The sequence below is a fragment of the Elaeis guineensis genome, chromosome 7, assembly GCF_000442705.2.
Source record: "Elaeis guineensis isolate ETL-2024a chromosome 7, EG11, whole genome shotgun sequence".
In the NCBI taxonomy this organism is placed as follows: Eukaryota; Viridiplantae; Streptophyta; class Magnoliopsida; order Arecales; family Arecaceae; genus Elaeis; species Elaeis guineensis.
In genome coordinates this window covers 104,906,751-104,931,310 of record NC_025999.2, presented here as the reverse complement: position 1 = coordinate 104,931,310, position 24,560 = coordinate 104,906,751, and the positions used below count along the sequence as shown (strand labels likewise).

The 24,560-nt window shown below is 38.9% G+C and overlaps 1 protein-coding gene across 1 annotated transcript; it reads left to right on the top strand.

Moving 5' to 3' along the window:
- The first annotated feature begins 14,260 nt into the window (after positions 1–14,260).
- LOC105047822 (SPX domain-containing protein 1) lies at positions 14,261–17,886 on the top strand. Its single transcript, XM_010926912.3, has 3 exons — positions 14,261–14,692; positions 15,291–15,414; positions 17,245–17,886. The coding sequence occupies exons 1-3, from the start codon at positions 14,408–14,410 to the stop codon at positions 17,676–17,678; spliced, it is 843 nt and encodes a 280-aa protein (XP_010925214.1). The 5' UTR covers positions 14,261–14,407; the 3' UTR covers positions 17,679–17,886.
- Positions 17,887–24,560: the final 6,674 nt, after the last annotated feature.

The window sequence follows — 24,560 nt, the reverse complement described above, 5'->3', positions numbered from 1 at the left end:
GTGGCGTGATCTGAGAATAGGTGCATCGAACCGTCCGATTAGTGGTTGGTCTTGATGTAGCCACATGTCGACATCTGAGAAAATCTTGATTTGAATGACTTCATCCAGACCGTTGAGGGGTCCTGTATATATAAAGTCACTTTCATTTGGACTTTCTACTTTTGCATTCATCATTCTCCTCTACAACAGAAGGTTCTGCCCCGGTGTTGAGAGCTTTTGAAGTTTCTGTTCTTCGCATCGTCCTTAGCTCTAGATTGAGTTTCCATTCCCTCTTCTTAGGTTTTTCTTCTTTTTCTTCTGGGTTCTTTTATTTCCAATGGCAAGTAGGAAAATGAAAGCTTCATCTTCTCGGGATAGTCAGTCGGAGAATCCGACCAGTGACTCTCCTTTAGGTCCGGAGATGGAGGTTTCCTCCTTGTCTGGACCAAATGTCGATCAGCTCTGGGAATAGTACCGTATCTCAGAGTAATTTTAACTTTTTGCCCCAGGTCCAGACAGTCGGATGAACTCTCCTCCTCCAGACTAAGTTGCATTCTATGTCGAGGATCTTTGGGCTGACCTTCAATTTTTGATTTCGAAGTTTGTTCGAAATCTTCTTGATTATTATCAACTTTGTCTCGCTCAGCTGGCTCCGAATTCTATTCGACTGATTATCAGCTTTGCCTTGTTATGTCGTCTTATCCCAACCAATCCTCACCCATCTCTTTTTTGGGCTTTCTTTGTTCTTCATCCTCATCCCAAAGCCAAGAGATGGTGATTTTTCAACTCGAGGAAGGGTCTTTCTTTCATCTCCGATCTTTCATTATCTATTCATAGATAGAAGAATCAATTTTTCTTTGTTTCTTCATCATCTCCTTGGGGCTTTCCTTCACACTAGGGTGATTCAAGAACTAGCCCCAACGAGCATAATCGGGTTGACATCATCGATCAGAAAGACTTCCTCTGACTTAAAGATACAAAAATTTCACCGCAATGAGAGCTGATGATAGAGCAGGCTCTCTACGATGTCGGACTTAGTTCAGTAACTTCTTTAGGTATAGCATAGTCGGTCACGTCACTTTTCTTTTTGTTTGTTTCTGAATTTTATACTGAACTTCATCTTTTGATTGTAGCTATGCAGACGAGAGCACGAGTTTCAGCCTTCGACATCTGCCAACATGCTGCTAAAAAGAGGACAGCAACCGACGTCGGACTATCCCGACCATCGAGAAAAAATTGGATCAATTCTCAGTCGGTACCCGCAAGGGAGTCTGATGTTTCGTTGGTATCAGCTCCTGAACCGATTATAGCATTGTCGGCTCTGACAATATTTCCTCTGATTGAAGTGCCGTCAACTGGAATCGAGATGGCAAGAGATGAAGATGCCACACCAAAACCATTGGCGGCTCCATCAGTTGGGGTTTGGGTCGATTCTACAATCGTGATCGAACTAAAACAATCTGCTGCTGCGCCAGCTGTTCCTCCAACAGAGCGATCTCGGGCGTAGTCAAGCACTGATTTTGTAGCGGTCTCAAGTGCACAACCGCTGACTGAGGACTGGAGAAAGGGACCGACTACTTCTGTCGATGATGAGTCATCTGTGGGCCTCCCTACCCTCTTCAACATCCGAATCTCTGTCGGTGAGTCGGCCTTGGCCAAACGGCTTATCGAAGCAGCTCTTTTTCCATCTGATAGGGAGAGCAGGATAAATCAGACAGTGTCCGAAATATTTTCTTCATTTTGCCTGATGATGCTTGGGGTAAGTTTCTGACATTCCTCTCCCCTCTTCTTCTTTTTTTTTATCTGACTTGACTTGTCTTTTCCTTTCAGTGGGCACACGATATGTACACTCTAGAGAGTGGATATCAAAAAATCATCGATCTTCATCGGACATGGATGGATAAAGTAACGGCCGCCAATGTTGAAAAGACTGCTGCCGTTGAACAGCTTCAGGCAACAATTGAATGGAAGAAGATGCTTCAAGAAGAGATCTTCCATATGACGGCTAACCTATAGTCCTTCAAAGCTGAACTTGAATCGGCTCGTCAGAGCATCGCATCTCTCAAATCTCGGATCAAGTGCAAGAAGCATTCCATCAGTCAGCTCTAGAGAGAGATACGGATGCATCGAAGAGCTCGAAGCAGAGCGTGGAAGGCATCGGGCCAACATGGAGAAGTTGGCACTAACCGATGCAGAGTCGGCCTCTGCAAAGGAAGAAGTTGAGTCGGCGAGAGGTGCTCTGAGTCTGACCATCGAAAATTTTAAAAATTCATAAAAATTTAAGAATAAAATTCTCGAGGACAGATTCGCTTCCTACTGTATTGGATACGAGGATGGCAGAGATGTAATTGGGAGATTGTATCCAGACTTGAACCTGAACAGCATCGTCCCCCCTAGTTTGAGAGAAGAGGTTGCTGAGAAGACTGTCGTGTTGACTGAAAGAGATGCATTGGCTACACCAAACTTGCTGCAACCACCAAACTAGCTCCAACCACCGAAGTACCAGAGCAAGATGATGAAGAAGCCGACTGGTGACCGATGTAATACTTTTTTTTTGTAATCGGACTAAGTCTAATTTTATAATCAGACCTTGGGTCTAATTTTGTAACCTTTTCTTTAATGAATGAAAAAAAAAATTCTTGAGTAAGGAATCTCTTTTTATACTTGTACTTTCAATGTCATTGAATAATAGTCTGATTTTCGATCATCTATCAATGAATTGAATATCGTCCACTGGTCGTAGCAGAGTTTGTCCATTAGTCGAGTGTCAGCTGACTTAGTATATATATTTTCTAGATATTTGATAGACGGTGGTAAACCGAATATTCTTCTACCGACCGTAGTCAAGTCGGTGTATTTTCTACTCGACTGGGATCGAGTCGGCGTAATGTTCTGCTTAGCTAAAGCTGAGTCGGCATGAGTAGTCATTTGACTTAAATTGATTTTTACAATGAAAAATCAAGATATAGTCAGTATAAGTCGATCGATTATATGTCAACTTGATGTCGTCGTTCAACTTAAGTCAATTTTTACAGTGAAAATCGAAATATAGTCAATACAAGTTAAATAATTACTTGTCGATCTGATGTCATTTTGTTGATAACTTGTAATTGATTAAAGATTTCAAGTATACATATGAACATACATGTAATTGACTTTATTAATAGTACATCTTCAAATTATCAGCATTCCTAGTCCGAGAAATAATCTTCCCATCAAGGGATTCTAATCGACATGCTCCCGATCGAAGTGTTTCGATTAGTTTGTAGGATCCTTTTCAGTTTGGAGATAATTTTTTCTGATCTAGAGGCTTTAAAACTTTGGCTTTTCTTAGGACCAGATCTCCTGGATGAAAGACTTTCGACTTGACTTTTGCATTATAATATCGGGCTATTCTTTATCGATATGCTACTATCCAAACTTGAGCTTGCTGTTGGACTTCTGAAAGTAAGTCTAGGTCAACTCTTCGCCATTCAAAATTGCTTGGCTCATTATACTGTTCCACTCTTATTGATGGTAATCCGATCTCAAGTAGAATCATCATCTCCGTCTCATAGGCTAGGTTGAATGATGATTTTCCTATCGGTATATAGAGAGTTGTCTGATATATCTATATGATCAGACATAATTCTTTCATCCAGAGGTCTTTAGCTTCATTCAGTCTGGACTTAAGATCATGTAGAATTATTCGATTTGTTACTTTCACTTCACTATTGAATTGTGGATGGCCGACTGATGTGAGCTTGTGTATAATATAAAATTTTAGATAAAATTTTGATAGTCAAATTATCGATCATTATCGGTGATAATGATGTACAGCAGATCGAATCTAAATATGATTGATTTCTGAATAAAATTTTTCATCTTACTTTTGGTGATCTGTGCCAAGGGTTCGGCTTCTACCCATTTGATGAAGTAATCGATGGCAACTACTATAAATTTTTTCTGACTGGATGCCGGAGGAAAAGGGTCAAGTATATCGATTCCTCATTGTACGAAGGACCATGGTGCAATAATTGAAGTCAGCTGACTAATCGGTTGATGTTGTATGTTAGCATACTTCTGACATGATTCACATCTTCGGATAAATTTAGCTACATCTTTCTTCATGATGGGTCAATAATATCCTTGTCGTAAGACTTTATAAGTCAAAGATTTATCCTCTAAATAATTTTCATAAATTCCTTCATGAACTTCTCGGAGTGCAGAGTCGGCATCCGCTGATCTCAAATACTTCAGTAAGGAAAGAGAGAATAATTTTTTATAAAGTTATTTATTCATTAAAATATATTGCGAAGCCATCTATCATAGTCGTTTGGCTTCTGAGGGATCTGTAGGTAGAATTTCATCAGTCAGATACTGGATGATCGGATCCATCCAATATGGCTCGTCATTGACTTGTAGCACTTATTCGACTTTATCAATGCTCGATTGTTCAAGACATTCGGTGACTGTCCGAACGAGCGAGTTGAATGAAGTGATTGTGAGTTGGAAAAGTACGTCAGCTCGAGTATTCTCTGTTCTTGAAATATGAGAGATCTCAAAATATTTTAGAGTTCATATAAGATCTTTCACTTTCTGAAGATACTTCATCATAATGGGGTCTCGGACTTCAAACTCATCCTTAATTTATCCAGTAATCAACTGAGTCGGTGAAGACCTTCAGGTTGTCAATGTCAAGTTCTTTGACAATCTTCAAGCCGGTTAGGAGAGCTTCATACTCGGTTTGGTTATTTGAAGCTTTAAAATTAAACTGAAAGACATATTCGGTTACAATCTCTTCGAAATTGATGAAAATGAGACCGACTCTACTGCCTTGTACATTGGATGCCCCATTAATATGCAGCACCCACACCGATGTTAAGTCGGCTTCAAGAGTTTCAACTTGCTTTAATTTATTGTTGGATTCATTCTCAGAGTTATTGTCAGATATAGTATACTCGATGATGAAATCGGCCAAAACTTGTACCTTTATTGATGGTTGTGGACAATATTGAATATCAAACTCGCTGAATTTTATTATCCATTTTGTCATTCGATCTGAAGTATCAAGCAGGTATAAAATTATCTTCAATGGCTGATCTGTTAAGATGACTATAAGATGTACTTGAAAGTACAAACGAAGTCACTGTGATGATATAATTAGAGCGTAGATTATTTTTTCTACTCTTGAATATCTTATTTCAGCATTATAAAGCACCTTGCTGGTGTAATAAATTGGTAGTTGAATTCAATTTTAATCTTCCTAGATGAGTACTGAACTAACTGCTTCTGTCGAAGTTGTCAGATAGAGATACAAAATTTTTCTGACCTTTGATTTTGTAAGTAATGGTGGAGATGTCAGATATCTTTTTAGATCTTCGAAGGATTGTCGGTATTTATCTGACCATGAAAGGTCTTTTACTTGTCTCAAGATCTTGAAGAAGGATAAATATCTTTCTGCCAACTTTGAGATGAATCGACTAAGTGCGGCAATTCTTTCATTAAGTTATTGTATCTCTTTCTTAGAGCTTGGATGCTTCACATTGATGATAGTCTTTATTTTCTCAAAATTTACTTTAATTCTTCATTGTGATACAAAAAATTCAAAAAAAATTTCAAAAGTTACTCCGAATTTATACTTAGTCAGATTCAATTTCATCTGATATCGTCAAAGTATGCCGAAGGCTTCTTCCAAATTTTGAATATGATCAGAAGTTTCAGGATTTTTCACCAGCATATCATCAATGTAGACTTCCATATTTCATCTGATTTGTGTCTTGAATAGTTTGTTGACTAGCCATTGAAAAATAATTTCGATATTCTTTAAACCGAATGGCATTACTTTGTAACAGTAGATGCCTTTGTCGGTTATGAAAGCAGTGTACTCCTCATCTTCGGATACCTTTCGAATCTAATTATAGCCCGTAAAGACATCTATGAAGCTTAAAAGTTGGTGTCCTGAAGTTGCATCAACTAGTTGATCGATCTTTGACAAAAAAAAAACTATCCTTCGGATAAGCTTTATTTAGATTTGTATAGTTGATACAGATTTTTTATTTTTTATTAATTTTTTTACCATCACTACATGGGCGAGCCAATCAAAATAATTCACTTCTCTGATGAAATAAGTCGCAAGAAGCTTATCGATCTTTTTGTCGATGACTTTCTATCTTTCAAGAGCAAAAGGTCTTTTCTTTTACCTCACCGATCTAACTTTAGGATCAATGTTCAACCGATGGGTTATTATTTTTGAAGAAATTCCTAGCATATCGGTTGTCGATCAAGTAAAAATATCAGCATTTGCTCTTAGTAGATTCATTAGTTGTTGCCACTCTGGATCAGACAATTGCAATCCAATTTGGACCGTCTTCTCAGATTTTCTTCTTTTAACGGGATAAAAACCAGTTGCTCAACTGATTCACCTCTTTCTTCATTTTTTCTTTAGTCCAATTTATCAATGAACAAAGAGTCTTCAGATTGATTATTCTTTATAGAGACTAGGAAGCAACGTCGAGTAAGTTATTATTTTTCATGCATTTTTTTGACTTAATTTCTTGTTGAAAATTGGATCAATAAATAGTATGTTGAAAATATTGCTCTTAGGGCATCAAGTCTAAATCATCCAAGTATGACATTATAAGTTGATGGAACTTGGACAATTATGAATATCAAAAGAATAGTACTTTATTATGGATCTATTTTCATAGTTAAAGGGAGAGTAATTTTTCCTTCCACGGTAATTGCATCTCCAGTAAAACTAACTAATGGCGTTGAGACTCTTCTGAGTTGGTCAGTCAGTAGTTACATTTGGGAGAAAGTTGAATAAAAAAAAATATCAGTTGAGCTTTCATTATCAACTAAATTTTTTTTACGTCATAATTTGCTATCATCATCAAAACGATGACAATATCATCATGGGAAGTTTGTATTCCCCTAACATCATCTTTCGAAAAAGAAATTACATCGTCAAGTCATCGTTTCTTCGCCGACTCTTCTTCGAAAGTTGCCCCCAATCTTTTGGTCGCCCAGAGATTATATTGATCACTCCCGTCGTTGGTCGATTGTTGATCATTTTTTCAACTTGTGGCTAAGGCTATTGGTTGGTGGGAGGTTGAGTCGGGTGATCTCGTCGAAATTTTTTGAGATAGCCACATCGAACTAGGATCTCTATTTCATCCCTGAGTTGAATACACTGTTCGATATCGTGATCGTGATTATGATTAAACCTACAGTACTTCTTGTCAGGACTCCTCAATAGTGCTTTCATCGGTGGAGGATGTCGAAGATACTCCTCTCCTTTGATTTTCAGTAAGATCTGCACATGGAGAACAGAAAAAAGAGTATAGGAGTCATATCTATTATCAAAATTGTTCGACCTTAGACTCCATCAATGGGGTGAAGCTCGTTTATTGATGGTCGACCGACTTAGTTCGATCAGAGCTTCAGTTTTCTTTTATTTTTTTGTCTGACCTTTTCCTTCTATCTGGTGCCAGTCAGAAATATCCTCATCTGTGCGAATATACTTGAATGCGTGCTCCAATAGTTCAACATAGGTCCGGAGAAGAGTCTTATCCAGAGAATAAGTGAATCTAGATCCCCTTAGACCTCTCTTCATGGCCAATATGGCCATATCTTCATTGAGATCCCTGACCTTAAGTGTGGCTGCATTAAAGCGAGCCATGAAATCTCTCAATGTCTCTGTCTTGCCTTATTTAATGAAGAAGAGACTATCTGATGTCCATGACATCTTTCGGCTAGTACTGAAATGGGTCACGAAAGAATACTCTAGCTACTCGAAGGAGTTTATACTCTTCAACTGAAGCTCAGAATATCAGACTCGAGCAGCCTTTTGAATAGTTATCGAAAAGTCAATACACAAGAGGACGTCGGTTGCCTCCTGTATCATCATGAAAGCCTTATAACTCTTCAAATGATTAATTGGATCGATGAAGCTATCGTATGGCTTCATTTGCGGTATCTTGAATCGAGACAGGATCGACTCATCCAAGATATGCTGAGAGAGAGGTTGGCAGTGTGAAAGTCGTAATCGTTAGAGAATTTTCGACCTTCCACCTGAAATCAGATAAGTTAGCAGTCGATCTCCTTGAACTTACGCTCATAGTCGTCGAGCTGCCATTGCTGAGATAATTCGGAGGTAAAGTCTCTTGAAGAATTTGAAGATAGAGAAGGAGAAGGTGCACGCGGCCTTTTTCCCTTCTTGATACTATGTACATGGGAAGGAGAAGGAGATCTCCACGAAGGATGAGCAGTGTGATGAGAATGCCAAAAATACGGTTACTCGACTTGATGAGAGTGTCGAGACGATTGTCATTCGGGAGATGAGGAAGGTGAACACCGTGGAGGATGACGACTGTGCCTAGATGGCACTGAATAAGCCACCAGCTCCTCCACCGATGGTTGCTGCTGTTGCTGTGTCTATTGTTGTTGGAGGTTGTGGACAGCCTCCGTCAACACCTTCATTTACTACATTAAAGCAGCAATTTATACATCCATAGTGATTACTGGATGCGGAGAGCTGGACTCTATCAATAGAGGTAGGGGAGGAAGATCTTTTCGATGGAAAGATTGCCTCATTGATCTAGTTGAATGTTGAGCTCTGATCTTAGCCATGATTGCTCATATTTTTTTTCTATCTGACACGTCAATCTATTGTGGCCAATCTCCTATTACGTTCGTTGCCAGAGAAGAGCACCTATAAAAGAAATCTATACTGATCGAAGTTGTGTCTGATGAGAACTCTCCAATGCTTAAGTCATTGGAGAGTGATGAATAGTAGATAGAATTTTTAGAAAGATAGAGTATCAGTCCAGAAGTATCTTACCAAATACTGTTCATTTACCTCCTTTTATAGACGAGTAGTTGGTAACCGTCTGTAACGATTAGACACATGGGTCCTGCTCGTTTCGACATTATATGATCATGGGATGGGTGGTTATACTTATCACTGATCATGTTCTGGCCATTATGTACTTTCTGCACTGATAGTTTCAGATAAGCCGACTACATATCGATAATCAAAATATGTTGATCGTATGTCGATAGTTGTGAAAGTCCGAACTCTGATATGTCGATAGTCATCGGTCTGAGATCAGTCGAGTTATCATAACTGAGTTTGTTGATGGCTGAAGATAGCCGACTGTCAGTCGGTCAACCGATTGATAGTCGGCAGGCCATGCTTATCAGGTCAATTGAAAGTCAGAATCAGAGAGTCGGCTGAATTACCCCAATAGATCTAATTAGCGATACATGTTTGTCATGATTTGCTTCGGATTACTCAATCGTTCAACATTCTACTAAGTAGTTGAGTTTAGCTAGTTCTTTCATCAACCATCAATTTGATTTATTTGGTGCACCACATAATTCATACCACTCTAATCATTTTAAAATTTAAAATAAATTACAAAAAAAATCTCTGAGAACAGGTTGAAATCATAAATACACCAATTAGTTTCCAAAACTTATAGTTATACCCTTAACATTTTAGTCAATCCTACAGTTTAACCCATGCTATTAGACAATCCGTTAATATTTACTTGAATCTTATTGCCATGCTATTATAAATTTTTGAAATGATTGAAATAACCTCGAATAAAAATATGCCACATCCCCTACAATCCTGCCTGCAAACCAGCTACCAGCCACCTTTGCCGATAAGCTCCACTTAAATCTAGCTTAGTGGCAGCGGCGGCAACCACCACCGCCCCGCCGTTGCCGTCGATGGAAGAAGACAACGAATATTATCTGCTGGCATACTAATTAAGTTTTAGTTTTGTAGAGGATGCAGGGAAAAAAGAGATCTTTTTTTCCTTGTCTTGTTTCAAATGGCCACGGCCAATGTGCCAACAGCAAAGGTGAAGACTCTGGTGGCAGAGGAGGAAGAGGATGCGGCCTACTATTGAACGAAGGCGATGAAGGGGAAGGGGGTGTGGCATTGGGCTCACCTAGAGCCCATCCTCATCCACTCCCCAGATTTACCCGACATCCCCACGGCCATGAAACTCCGCTACTCTGCACCACCCTTTTCTCCGCCTCCAACCTCAACCACACCGCCTTCGACACCTGCACCAACTTCACCCCCCTTCCTCCTTTATTGGCACTGCTATCGTCACCTCCACTGCTGTTCCCACTTCCATCTCCACTCTCCCCCCACACCCTACAAGCGTGCCATTGGTGCCTTCTCCTCCTCCTCCAACCACATCCCTTTTCTCACCCTCGCTGATCCAATGGTGCCACCACCACTGCTAGCATTGTGGCCCCCACACCCCCCTCATCCTCTCCTATGGGAGGGAGGACCTTGGCACCCTTCCGATACTAGAGGACATAATGAAGCGGCTCAAGAGCCAGAAGGCCTCTCTAGGGCCGGCCCTCCCCAAGCCCCAGGCCAACACCGCCCTCTTCCTCCTCACCGACTGGCTCCTTGAGTCCGTCCGCACCATCCCCCCCTCTACCCTCGTAAAGGAAAGAAAAACTGTTTCTCTTCGGATAATCCAGGTTGCATCTAAATTTTTTTTATTAATCTATGTAAAAAAGAATCAAATCTTTATCTGATTAGCAGCAGAATCAGAGATCAAATCTTAAATAATCTGGATTAAATCTTCGCGGAGGCCTGAAAGTACAGACTCTCTACTTCGCATGTACGCCATATGTCGCAAGAAAGCAAGATGAACTCCGATCTTCACAATTCAATCAAATGAGAGAAGAGATGTGCTGGTGTGACACCTGATACCAACAGATGGGATGCCCAAGGAGGGCCCATGCCCAAGGGAGGAGGGGTGGCACCAAAGAAGAGAGGCTAAGGAGAAGGACTTCTCTCTTCACACACCTCTCTCTCTCTTTCTCTCTTCTCTCAATCTGATTTGTTTATTATTTGCTATGCATCCATAAGTAGAGACCCTCTCTATTTATAGATGAATCTCATGACTTAATAAGTATAGGAGTTCTAACTCAAATCTGATTTAAATCAGTTCAATACTCATGAAAGAAAGATCCCTATATGAGATAGAATTGCCATCACTTATGACAACCACTTTGCACCCAATCCTCCATCCATATGGGATGCCCCAAACCAGCACCATTTTAGGTATTGGTCAGTCCATATGAGAGAAAAATCTCAATGCAAGAAGAATTTCTCATATCTCATCTAAAATAGATCCAATTCGAATCTAATTCGAAATTGGTTCGAATCAATTTCGAAAGACTGTCAATCCCAAACTCTTTAAAATTTTTGTAATAAGTCTAACTTGAATTTTAGACCCAATTAAGTTTAATTAATTTAGATCTAATCTAAAATTAATTAACATTTAAATCCAATCTTATATATACTCTATGGATCATAGATCAGAAACTGTTCATCGTTGGGATCGAACCTGAACCTCATGTGTAGTACTAGCTAGACATAGTCAACTCTTCAATTCCATTTAACCCATAATTTAATTCTCAATTAAGTTAGCTTATATGTTCAATCAAGTCAAGTACTTTCAAATTAGACATATAAACATAGGCCAATTCCTTCTTATTTTGTTTGACTTATGTACGAACTTCATAGGTTCAAACACTAAGTCGATAGCACAAGAATCAATTTCTACACTAATCGAGATACCATCTAGCAATAATTTTCGAATCCAGATAGGCCAAATTATCGCAAAAAAAATATTTCAGAATCTATATACATGATTATCGCATAATTCATCCTTTTGATCCTGAATGCTCTAGGATGGTCTCAGATTAACTGTCAACCGAGATTGCTTCATCCATATTGTATTTCAACCTTTCAAATTTATCTCATGGATTATTCTAATCAAAACTTTGCTAAATTGAAATACAGTGCTACATCAACTTCAATAATTTGGATGGATCAATCCCATCTTGATCCACACACAGACTTCGCAAGTATTTGACTGTATCCAATAGCCTTCCGTCACTGCATTAGAAATTCAGATAGTTCAGCACCAAAGCACAGTGAGTTACATGCAAGTCACTATGATGATCTCAGGTCTGAAGGATATTTATATCCATATATTTTGTGAGCAGTTCTTGACAGCAAAATACTCAGCAGATGAGTCACTTGTTCCATGACAATGTACTCCTATATCTCACCTGTATGTCATACCAGTGTTACCATACTCTTTGGTTAAGAGGATAACCAACCCATATGGCACACAACGATCTCCACTCGATAAACGTTATCATCCTATAATGACGTGTCATCTAATCGTGAATATGTTTAAGAATTATACGATAAATCCTCTCTTTATCATACACTAACATAGTTCTAAGGATTTCATCACAGCATAAGAATTCAAAGAAGATGTAACTTTGTAATGAAAAATATCAAAATAACTATATTCATTAATCAATAACTCATATAGAAAGAGAAACTCAATCATCACACGATTAATTTTAGGACATAATTCCCAACATCTCGCCTACTCGACGTTCTGATATTTTCTCCACCAAATCGGTGCTTCGCCTCCCCCACCCTCGAGGCTTCTCCCTCCGAACGATGGCGGTTCCAAAATCCCGACTCAAGAACTGCCCCCTTTGCTAACACTAGCGACAATTCCGAAGTCCACTCCATTGCAGCGTGCATCTGATTCAAAGCCTCTGTTAAAAAAGTGGAACTCGTGATGGATTTGGGTAGTGATGGCATCATGGTGGATGGGGTCGAGGCCATCGGGTGGCTGTGGAGGGTACCGATGTGGAGGACTTTGGTGTCGATGGGGAGGCCAGAGTGGAGTTGCAGGATGAGGGCGTCGGGATTGTAAGAGAAAGATCAGTCAAAGGGAGCGATTAGGTCGGGGCTTGCATTGAGGGGGAGATGGTGCGAGACAATAATTCGGTGCTTAGATGGCAATCACGATGAGCTCAGCATGGAGTAGACGACGTCGAAAGTAGAAAGGATGCATGGGGGAGGCAATCAATCCAGAAGATTTCTGGAGGATAAAGAAGGCATCAAGTTATTTTTAGTTACCAAGAGGGGCAATTTGGTTTTTTTAAAATTTTAAAATTTTTTAGTAATACAGTTATATCTGAAGGTGGTAAGCGTAGGTTTTTAAAATTAATGGATAAAAATATAATAAAAATAAACCTTGCAAGGATTTTTATAATTTACTCTAAAATTTATTATAATTAAAATTTCTATTTTATATTTTTAGTACATGAATGCATAATTTTCCCGTTCCAGTGTGTCTTAGAAAACAATGCTTCTGTTTTTGGATCACTTTAGTTGACATCATCACAAGAAAAACGAGAGAAGTAAGGGGCTGAGATGAATGAAATAAATATAACAGAGTAACCGAAATTAAGTATTTTCATTGTTTAAAATATTAAATAATTGAAATCCTAGCTTCCAGGGAGGAAATGGAAGAGAATAATTGGGTGTTTTCTTTGCAAATGTATATTATGGCTTGTTTATTGTATCACAATAAACAATTTATCTTGCTTTTACACAATTCCAGATTGATGCCAATTATGCAAAGCATTATCTATTATTACTATATCATTCTTTTCTATCTCTTAAAACGATCCAGCTCTTGGTTCCTTTTTTTTTTTTTGCCTTATATTTATAGCATGAAAGATAATGCATTATTAACTATAACTCATTATAATTAGTAGCGGTCATGATACGTTAGGAGAAGCATGGCTTTCATTTGTATCTATATTTTCTCATGAGAGGCTAGCCAGCTTTCATCATTATATATATATATATATATATATATATATATATATATATATATATGTGTGTGTGTGTGTGTGTGTATATATCCACGGTCAACTACTGTCAGTGATTTTTAGACATTAGGGATAAGGTTGGAACAAATCAAAAAAAAGGGAGTCCTTTTTTATCTGGCGGAGAATATCCACTGAGATGCTTCTTAGATACTCGGGTAGGGGAATATTCTTCTTGATCCGAAAACGGTACGCGCCAGATGTACATAAGATTAATATAATTAATTGGCAATAAAAATAACCAAGTAATCTTATATCTATTAATTATTCGTGTTCCAACCCATCCTTGGAGCCGCGCTCTGAGATGTACATTACAAAATATTAACTCACGAGCCAAGCCGAGCCACAAGCCTCGGCTTGTGGCGGTCACACGTGGAAGGTTCGGGAGCCCGAGAAGGAGATAGGTACTGCGCCCGCACTGGAGGTGTCGCGGCCGGATGGAAAGCGAGTTCCCCTGCGCCAAGTGAGGGAATAAAACCCCAAATATCCTCCCTCGCCGAATATTCTCTGTCCTATCCTCGAATATTCTCCGCTTCCCCGTTCCCCCTTTCAACCACTCCTCTCGTTATATCATCGCCTCCCCCTCCATCTCCTCCCTCTCTCTCTCTCTCTCTCTCTCTCTCTCCTTCCTTTAACCATCACGAATTTATCCATCAAACCATCTACTTTGTTCGTTCGTTCGTTGTCGGATCTGGAGATGAAGTTCGGGAAGAGCCTCAGCAACCAGATCGAGGAGACGCTGCCGGAATGGAGGGACAAGTTCTTGTCCTACAAGGAGCTCAAGAAGCGGCTCAAGATCATAGGCGGCGGGGATCGGCCGGCCAAGAGGCCCAGGGTGGCTGATAATGATGACAGCGCTGCCGCGTCGGAGGCCGCGATGACGCGGGAGGAAGAGGATTTCTTGAGGCTTTTGGAAGCCGAGCTCGAGAAATTCAACGCCTTCTTCGTCGAGAAGGAGGAGGAGTATATCATCCGCCAGAAGGTCCTCCTCCATCTCTTTCTCCTCCTCCTCCTCCTCCTCCTCTCGAATTGATTACTTAATTAACTAATAATTAATTAAAAGAATAAAGTGCAAGATATCGCTCTAGAATTGAGTTTTATTGCTTTCCCTTCCGATAAAGGCGTCGCTCCCCATCCACTTTCTTATCGAATTTTCTTCTGCTTTTTCCCGGATCATTCATCATCAATTTAATTCGTTAATTTTTCCCTACAGATCTTCGCCATCGCTTTTGTTACTCGTCAGTTTTTTCTTTTCTTTTTTTTTTTTTTTTAAATAATGATCATGATAACAACTCCTCTCCCGTTCTGTCTTTCATTATAACCGATCGTATCCACTGCGGGAATATTCCAAAGAGAGCCGTTTCCGTCCGGAACGAGGTTTCCTCTGCGCCTGCCAGCTGGCAGACCCTTGGATTGGCTTGGCTTGGCTTGGCTTGGCTTTTGTTTTCTCTCACGTGGACGGACACATGAACGCGCGTGCTTTTGGCTATTCATCGGTGGTGTGAGCTTGGCGTGGTTGCTTTGCGTTGCTCTTGGTTAGTATTAGTAGCTAACAAGGGCGTGGTTGTGGCGCGTTGCAGGAGCTGCAGGACCGAGTAGCTCGAGCGGAGTCCAAGGTGGAGCTGATGAAAGTGAGGAAGGAGATCGTGGACTTCCACGGAGAGATGGTCCTCCTCGAGAACTACAGCGCCCTCAACTACACCGGTAAGAAGTCCCCACCCCATATCAACTCCCTCCTTGTGACCTTCTTATTTTTCATCCACCAAGCTTGCTGCGATAGCCGCACCATGTCATGCATCTCTCTCACTCCTCCTCCCTGAATTTACTTCTTTATAAAACGGAGGAGATTTGGACCACATCAGATTGGTATGCTAAAAGCAAAGCTGTAGCTATAGGTACATGATACAATGAGACATGGTCATTAATCCCATGCAGGATGCAATAAGACTCTATGATAGCAGTCGAGAATAGCAGTCCTGTTTGATACAATTCTTAGGAGAGAGGAGGAATTACTTGAACTGTAGCGAATCTCTTATTTGAGTCCTGGTAGACTTTTTTTGAAAAAAATTCACACCCTGTTTTTAGTTTGTTTACCGGAGTGTTCGGCATTTCACTTGAATTGCCATACTCCATTCAAGTTTTGCTAGGTAAACTTTTAGTCAAATCTGATATTGTTTTAAGATATTTAATGTTTCTCTTAATAAGGGCACTTTTTTAAATACATAAAATGCAACAGCTTTATTTTTTTTTTTGTTTTTTTTATTTATTTTAAAAAGGTTGATGCTACTATCTTTTTGCGCCAACCAAGATGAAGCACCATACATTATCTTGCGCTCCTAAGATGAAATAAATATTCAATGCTCCAGTAAGTTTTGGGTGAATTAGCTATCACAAAGACACAAATTGTTTCTAAATGACCAGCACATATGTGAACCAAGGTGTTTTTCATGTTCAACTAATTTAATATTGACCTAAAGGTCTTCTGTTCTTGCTAATATGCTGGATAAAGAAGACCTCATTGGCATGGGTTAGATCTAAATTGGAATATAAAAATGAACTATATGAACATGCTTGCGATTTTTTTCTCCTTTGAGTGTCAATTATAACTATAATCAGGTGCGGCTTAGACTTGCATTTTTCTAGCCTAATATTTTCAGCGACCTAAGTTCAGTGCCTAGTCAATTTCATTACCCTGTAAAAAAAATAAAAAAATAAAGAAAGGAAGGATACCACTGTGGTGAATTTGGGATATTTGGTATGAAAAGCTACCCACAGTACTGAACAATTAGTTACTCTGCTTTAAAATTTAATGTCAACTTTCTATCCCATCCTTTAGAAGGAATCATGAAATCGAGTCTAAAACATTTTTTAAATAGATCAAATTGTTCATGTTCAATCAAAATTTTGCGAGGATAATGGTCATTTTGATCGCATCAGATTTGCCTTGTAGTTTGGTCTTAATCGAAAAGCTACCATTATGCTAGCAATCCGAACCATTTAACTAAACAAACTACTTTTCTCAATTTTTTCTTGTCATATTTGATTTTACGGTGCTTTGCAATGTGAAATTGAAGTCGTTCAAACTCGTTGATCGGTCAGTTTGGCAATCTTGAGTCGATAATTTCTTCAAACTTCACAAAATGGTCAAATGTTATGTTATGTTCTCTGGAGTCTGTGTAGATACTTGCTGCATTTGCTCATGATGCTTACAAGACATTTGAGAATTCTTGAACAAATTTTAGGGTTCCCTGCGGGGAAACTAGTACCTCCATGACTGTTTGATTTGTATCTTTCTATTTCCTACCCAGTCTTATGTTTCAGACATGCTGAAAATGGCAAAAGCAAATAACCTCGTAAATGACGTTTTTTTGTTTCTAGTCAAAGGAGCTTAGGATACCCATCTCTAGAAACCAAAAAACAGAGGCGAAGTCATCATTTACTGCATGGCACTGATTGCACCCCCCCTCCCCGGGGGCTCAACTCCGGCTTTTGACTGCTGGAAGGCTGATGTTGCTCTTTCTGTTATGTGGACAGGACTAGTGAAAATACTGAAGAAGTATGACAAGAGGACAGGGGCTCTCATCCGGCTACCCTTCATCCAGAGGGTACTCCAGCAGCCTTTCTTCACCACTGATCTGCTATACAAGCTGGTGAAGGGGTGTGAGGCCATGCTGGACCGCCTCTTCCCTAAGAATGAACAAGCATCGGTATCCGGGGACGATGGGGATGGGGCGCGGAAGCCATCAAAACCTGGTTCCTCTTTGGTCAGAGGAGGGTTCCCGGAGTTGGAGGATATAGAGTACATGGAGAGCTTGTACATGAAGAGCACTATCGCAGCATTGCGGGCGCTGAAAGAGATCAGAAGCGGGAGTTCCACAGTTAGCGTTTTCTCATTGCCACCGTTGCAGAGTAGTGGGCTGGAGGAGAGGTGGAATAAGATTCCTGTGCTCGAACAAGTGGCAAAATGATTATAAATTAATTGTGTGCGGGCATGGATCATTTGCTTCGGTACTTCTTCCAACATGGATTTGCTCGGAGATGGGATTGTGATCCTCCTCTGTTTTTCTTTAGCCCTTTTCTCTTTGTTGCTTATATGCTTTCCTGTATTGATTAGATGCTAGGTTTCTAACAGGTGTAAAATGCTGAAATCTAAATACGCATAGAAGATTCTGAGAATATCTGCTCATTTCTCTGATTTGCAATTGTGTTGCTGCTGAGAGCGACGGTTAATCTTTTCTTTCTTGTATGATTAGATTTTGGGCCTCCTAACACCGAGTATGGCTCCTTGGCATGTCCATGAACTACGACCATTCGCTCGACGTTACTTTCTTATTTCCAGATATAGCATGCGTTCGAGCCATTCCATCTATCAATGTGTGATGACCGTCTTCATGGAGTTGGAAGATCTAGAACCATATGACCTACACGATATCCTTTGTCTTCATAGTTAAAGTCTCTTTTTTCCCCTCTTTTTCTTTTTTAAGAAAGAAGCTTCGTAAAAGGCCTGTAATATCCAGTGGCCATATGTTCTTAGGATCGTGAATTTCGTATCATATGATCAAGAATTAGAAATGTCAAATTGTTCGGTTGTAGTAATGTGCCAATGGCAAAAGAACATCGAGAAGGAAGTGGTGGACTTGGGCACCTCAATGTGGGCCAAGCTCGAAATTGTAATCTCTTTAACCCTTCTAATCACCATTTGTAAGGGTAGGAGTAGATGTTTCTGTAGTTGCATCATCGCTGGTTACCAGGCAAATGAAATTAAACCAGTTCCTTCCTGTGAGAGCACTCAGACCGGACACCACTAAGAGGGAGAATTTTGCTTGCTTCTTTCACAAGAAAAATGGACTTGCCGGCAAGAACTCTTTAAAATCGCCCTTTTAGCAATAATGATGCCTCCTCGTAAACCCGGGGTTGCAAATTACAAGTGATAACTTCATGTGCAACTTTGGTACCTAGACATGTTCTCTTGACTTGTTATGTTTATTGCCCTCCCAAACTTCATGTTGTGCTTCACGTTATTCTCAAAGTTATGAAAATTCTGTGCGAACTACTATATATGACAATTCATGCTAGAAATAGTAGGAGTTAAGCAAAGAAAAAGGGGGAAAAGTATTGTGATAAGGAAGAAGTAAATAGGAAAGGAGAGGGAACAAGTAAAATCCATCACTAAATTTAACATCATTAATAGGCTTAATAGCATAAATATTAAGAGACATAAATATGGACACTACATAATTAAAGCGTAACAATTTGCAGCCATTAATAGCATAAATAATACTAGATTTTGATTTCTTGACCAAATTATTGCCATTCCAAAATGGAGTGAACCTAAATGGGTTGACTCGATATGGTTGGCCCATAGCTACTGCATCCAACAGATGTGTTGCATGGAAATCATTTTGGAGTAATTCTTTATGCACCGCATGTGGTGAGTAAAAATGCAATGCTCCGCCTTATTGAGCCACATAGCCACCATTTTCGAATACGCATTTGAATGATGAAAATATCCCTCCTCTTTTGAAAAAATTATGACATCCCGTGACATATTATGATATCATGTAATCAAATTATGACTTCCTGCATAATAGAAAGTCATAATTTTTTTTTCAAAAGTTATACAGATAAAAAGATATTTTTGTCATTGAAAATTTATAAAATTTTTAAATGATAAAAATACCCCACTCTTCCTTATGACATCCTGTAGTCAAATTATGATTTGTTGTTATGCAGAAAGTTATAATTTGATCGCAGGATATCATAACATGCATAAGATGTCATAATTTTTTCAAAAGAGAAAGGATATTTTTATCATTCAAAATTTCAAACGAAAAAGTAGAACTGCAGATATTAAATGTGCGTTAGAAAATGATGGCTATGTGGCCCAATAAGATGAGGTGGTGCATTTTTATTGCACCGTATGTGGTGCACAAAGATTTTCTTATCATTTTGAGTTCAAAGCTTTGTCAAGTACCCGATGGTATAGGTCTGTAAATATCTTTTGCTTTGTTGCCCTCAATTTTTCCTTCTTACACCTCTCGTTAAACACATTTCGTTGTAATGGATGATGTGGTACCATATGATTTTGTTTCAATAAATTCTTACAGAATTTTCTTCCATCAAATTTTGGTCAAATCAATCAAGAGTGTAGCAATTACAAATGGTAAACATCATATATATGCCTTGAAAGTAGGGATCTTCATGATTTTCCAATAAGTGAAGTGACGAGAAAGTAAGACCATTTATCGAATATGACTCTCCATTTTCGAACATAATCTTCAAGAGATCAACATGGATCTTTATTATAAATCTTAAATATCTTTTTTCGATTCTTGAATATCTAGACGTGGTTCACCATCACGGTTGATGATTTCACTTGCAGTGCTTAGATCTTGCAATTGTATGGGTTTGAACGGCTGGAGAATATGACGCAAAAGGCTTAGAAGGAGAATTAGAAGTATGAGACAACACCATATTATGGGGTCTTAGAAATGAATTTTTAATTTTATTCATCTCCTCAATTAGTGTTGGAAGGATAATGAGCACAATCACAAACTCAAATACTACTGCTTTGATAGAATATGATGCTCATAAAAAATACTTGGAGTGGAAAGATGATAGATAATACTGTTTGAGGCTCTGAAGCTCTGATACTCTGAAGCTTTGAAGCTCTCTAGCTCTGAAGCTCTGAGGCTCTCTGGCTTTGTGGCTCTATGGCTCTCAAGCTCTATAAATTGCTGTAGAATCAACTCTATGCTTTGATAGTTGCTTTAAGATCGATCTTGCTCTGATATCACTTTATTGGAATTTTACAGTAGATACTTCTTGTACATATGCTCTAATACCACTTTGTTGGAAGGGTGATTGTGCCCATCACCCTTCCAACAAAGTGATATCAAAGTATGTGCACAAGAAGTATCCACTGTCAAATTCCAACAATTAGCGCCTTTGCTTACGTTGATCTTGATCTTGAAGTTGTGACAAAGGGACAATTTTGGCGGACGATACCTTACCATTTCAATGAGTTCTCGTTCTCACGAACTAGGAAAGCATGGCTCGAAGTAGCTGAAATGTTTTGTCTTGTTCCTTGAAGGCTTCATCTAGCCTTCCTTCTATTGGAGCCAAGCATGCATCTTGTTAATGAAGTAACTCTTAGTGGGGTGAAAGGAGTTCATTATGCTCATTATTGGCCTGAATCATGATTTAGATGAAAGATGTCTTCTTAAAAAGAAAATAAGAGAAATGATGGGATATTCTATTGATGTTCTGATATATACCAGCTGGTGCTGGAAATACTGGGGTATGGAACAAAAGAGGTGAAAGCAAATCAGTCTCTTTTTCTTGTTAATGTAGCGGATTAAGAGGGCCAGTCTTGTGCTCTGCTACTTCCAAGGCTTTCCGTTGATGGAGCTTCTAAAAATTCAGTGGGAAAATTTGTGTGCGAGCTGATTGAGTGAATGTATGCTGTAAGAAAACTTTTTGTGAAGTTTAAATACGCTTGGTCCCTTGCTTATATATGCATCTAATATCAGAAATAGAATACTTCGAAGATGCAAATGACTAGGCAGTAAAGTTGGGGAACTACCTACGTCTTTAAGATTATGGGAAAACCTTTCTTGCTTGGTTGACAACCTTATATTACGAGGTTTCCAAAAGAAAGATGTTAAGAAATGGCTGAAGAAGACAACTAAAGTGTACTAATAAAAAAAATAATATCGGTTGTTGTGGTGTAGGAGGGAGGATATCATTAGTTTCACAATGACTGTAAATTAAGAGAGATTCTAGGTTATATAGGATAAGATCTTTTCTCTCTTATGGGGCATTTTTAAAGGACAAATTATTAGGTCCCATACCATAGCGGTCAGAGGCTGAAGTGGATAATACTTCACGTGCATGAGAATAAAGATCGGTCCGTCTGAGCCATAAGCCATTGACTACAATATCAACGATTTTTTGTGTTACATACTGTGTATATTTAATAAATATGTGGACCATATTGAAGTTACTAGGAATCGATAAAGTGACAAATTAATGATGCATGATGTCACCTCGAGCAAATTAGAGTCAATTTTTTGGATTTATGCCGTACAAATATTTAATGTGATTCTATAAGTCCTTCCTCCGATAATGCAAAAGAAGGAAGGCATATTCACGTGCAGCTCGTCTCATGTGTATCTTGACAAGAATCCGAGATCGATGTGTGTGATAGTCTCATATCGGATAAATTAGAAAAAATTGACTAGCATATAATAGTTTAGTAGTTACTAACCAATAACTAGGTCTAGGTATTTTGGCCTGCATAATTTAGGCTCGATTCTGTTGTTGGTTGATAAATTATTTAGATTTGGAGTGTTACAAATAGTATCAGAGCCACTTCCGATGATACTATTATATGAGGTCATGATGAAACAGACTGTGCATCCTGATGATGTACCCTCGATCTGGTGAGGGGAGATTGACCACCGTAGGCGGTGACAGTAATGTGATGGGCTTGCCTCCGAAGCCTCACATGTATGTATACTGGGAGGAGATACTGGGAGCAAATAGACCCTGACGAGGACGTCAGGGATTTAAATAGGAGAGATTGTGATAGTCTCATATTAGATAAATTGAAAAAATTTGACCAGCATATAATAGTTTAGTAGTTACTAACCAATAACTAGATAATAACTGGGCTTGGGCCACATGATTTAAGCCCAATTCAGTTGTTGGTTGGTAAATTATTTAGGTTTGGGGTGTTACAATGTGTGCATTGGATTGCAATAAGAGTTTTGAGAAGCGGTGGTTGTGAGGAGTTAATTTTGAGCTTCCTAGGCCCACTGCAAAAGATTGAGATAAACGTTTTCTGGTTTCATGTTCTTTCTGAGAAATATTAGAGAAGGGCAGCATATATATATATATATATATATATATATATATATATATATATATATATATATATATATATATAATTTTTTTTGCTTTGTCGGTGTTATTCTTTTGCCCGTAGTTTCACCAAATCTTTCTCTAAACTTTTTCTGCTTTCGTTGTTTCTTCTACCATTTTTGTTTGTTGTCAGGGATCAGGTAATTGTTTTAGTGCTTAAGGTCATATTGACAAAATGCTTTCAATGTTGTTACATGCCTTAAGCGTCTGAACTTATTGCCCGTCTCACTGCGAAAGGCCAGGTTCCCTAAAGTAACCGCTAGACTAAAAAACCATAAATACCCTATTAATTAACAAAGGCTGTTTTTCTTTTGTTTATTTGTAGTTTCACCTAACCTCTTTCTGAACCCTTTTGCTTGCAATTGTTCCCCCTTGATCTATCGCCAGGGAGTAGGTAAATGCATTTTTATTCAAGTACCTTCCTTCTGTCTTTCTTTGACCTTTTCTTCTTGTTTGTTTGTTTTTTTGAGATATTTCAAAGGCCATTTGCGAATGTTTCCTTGGTGGTGCTGCATGTTTGTAATTGTAACAATTTCACATTGTCTGAACAGTTGCCTCTGTCTAAATTTGATTATGAAAGATCGGACTTTTTTTATGATAGATTGAGGATAAGAGGAGTATTTGCATGATTTCTCATATAAGAGACGACGAGAGTAAACCTACTCGTAGAAGAGAACTTTTTACTATGTTTGAATTTTTTCAACCCTTTTGATTCAAAAGGGCTCAAGTGCATCTCTCTACACAGTGAATTTTACGATCCTCCGACTATCTGATCTATACAAAAATTTATGAGTCATTTTTTTAATTTTTATATAAATAATATTTTAGTTTTATACATATTTTATAAAAAATATTAAAAATCATTGTTAATAAAGAGATAATATTAATTTAGTTTACAAATTTCAACAGCTTTCTCATGAGTTACTCCCAGATTCAAATTTATAAGCGTGCCATGCCAACATAAAATTTTAATGCTATTCTTCTTTTCTTTTATTCTTATGTTTTCGGCCTAGTTTTACTTCCTTTCCCAATCATTTTGGTTGTTGTTAATCTTGCTGCTGCTTATCTATTGCCCAAGGAGAAGGTAACAAAGGCCATTTAGGTGAATAAATTAATCTCCGATGATATGCACTCTTTATCATTGCCAGAGCTGCCAAAAGTGTCTGAACCCTTGCCTCCGTCTTGCTTTAAACATGGAAGACCAGCTTCCCCGACTGACTGCTAGATTCAGATACAAATCTAGCTCCTGTTGACAGACTCCTGTCCGACCATATTGGACTAATTAAGCCTTTCCTGCTTCTCCATTATCCAAATCGATCTGTCCAAAAGGTAGGTTATGCTGAGCCGGTCTCCCTTTCTACTCCTCGTGCTACGCTTGGTGGAAATGACATCCTAGATGACATATGCCTGATTTGGCTGGCTCGCGCGTTGATTCAGCAATTAATCTATATATGGTTTCTTGCTTCTGGACGGCCATCTCCTCCATTGACTCTGCTGCGCTCTGAATGGCTCAAAACCAACCGTTTGAAATGACCCTAATCCGCCACCTTCTTCTTGGGCGGCCAATCATCCGGGATGATCTAAACGTGAGCGTGTCATCAAAATCGACAATTACTTTAATTAGGATAACAGTACTCCACGGGCTAGCTTTTTTATTTGCGTGGATGATTTCATGAAGTTTTCTTCTAAGTCTTAATTTCCAATCCGAACACGCACTCCCGCCCTTGGAGGTGGCGGGCGTGGAGTTGGTCGTGTAAGAGGCAACGGAAGCACGTGCCCTTGTCTTGCAGTCGGAGTTGACTTTGTATCATCTGTCAAGCAATCGATGGCATGCATGGTATCGTCGCAATTAAGAAAGCTTAATTGGTTAGACATCGCTTGTGTGTGTATATATATTCTTCAAATAAATGCATATACGTGCTAGC

What these genes read in the sequence shown, in the direction of transcription:
- LOC105047822 (XM_010926912.3), top strand. Translation starts at nt 14,408, where the DNA reads ATGAAGTTCGGGAAGAGCCTCAGCAACCAGATCGAGGAGACGCTGCCG. An exon ending in AGTATATCATCCGCCAGAAG is followed by an intron (nt 14,693 to 15,290) that starts GTCCTCCTCCAT and finishes GGCGCGTTGCAG; the next exon opens with GAGCTGCAGGACCGAGTAGC. An exon ending in CAGCGCCCTCAACTACACCG is followed by an intron (nt 15,415 to 17,244) that starts GTAAGAAGTCCC and finishes TTATGTGGACAG; the next exon opens with GACTAGTGAAAATACTGAAG.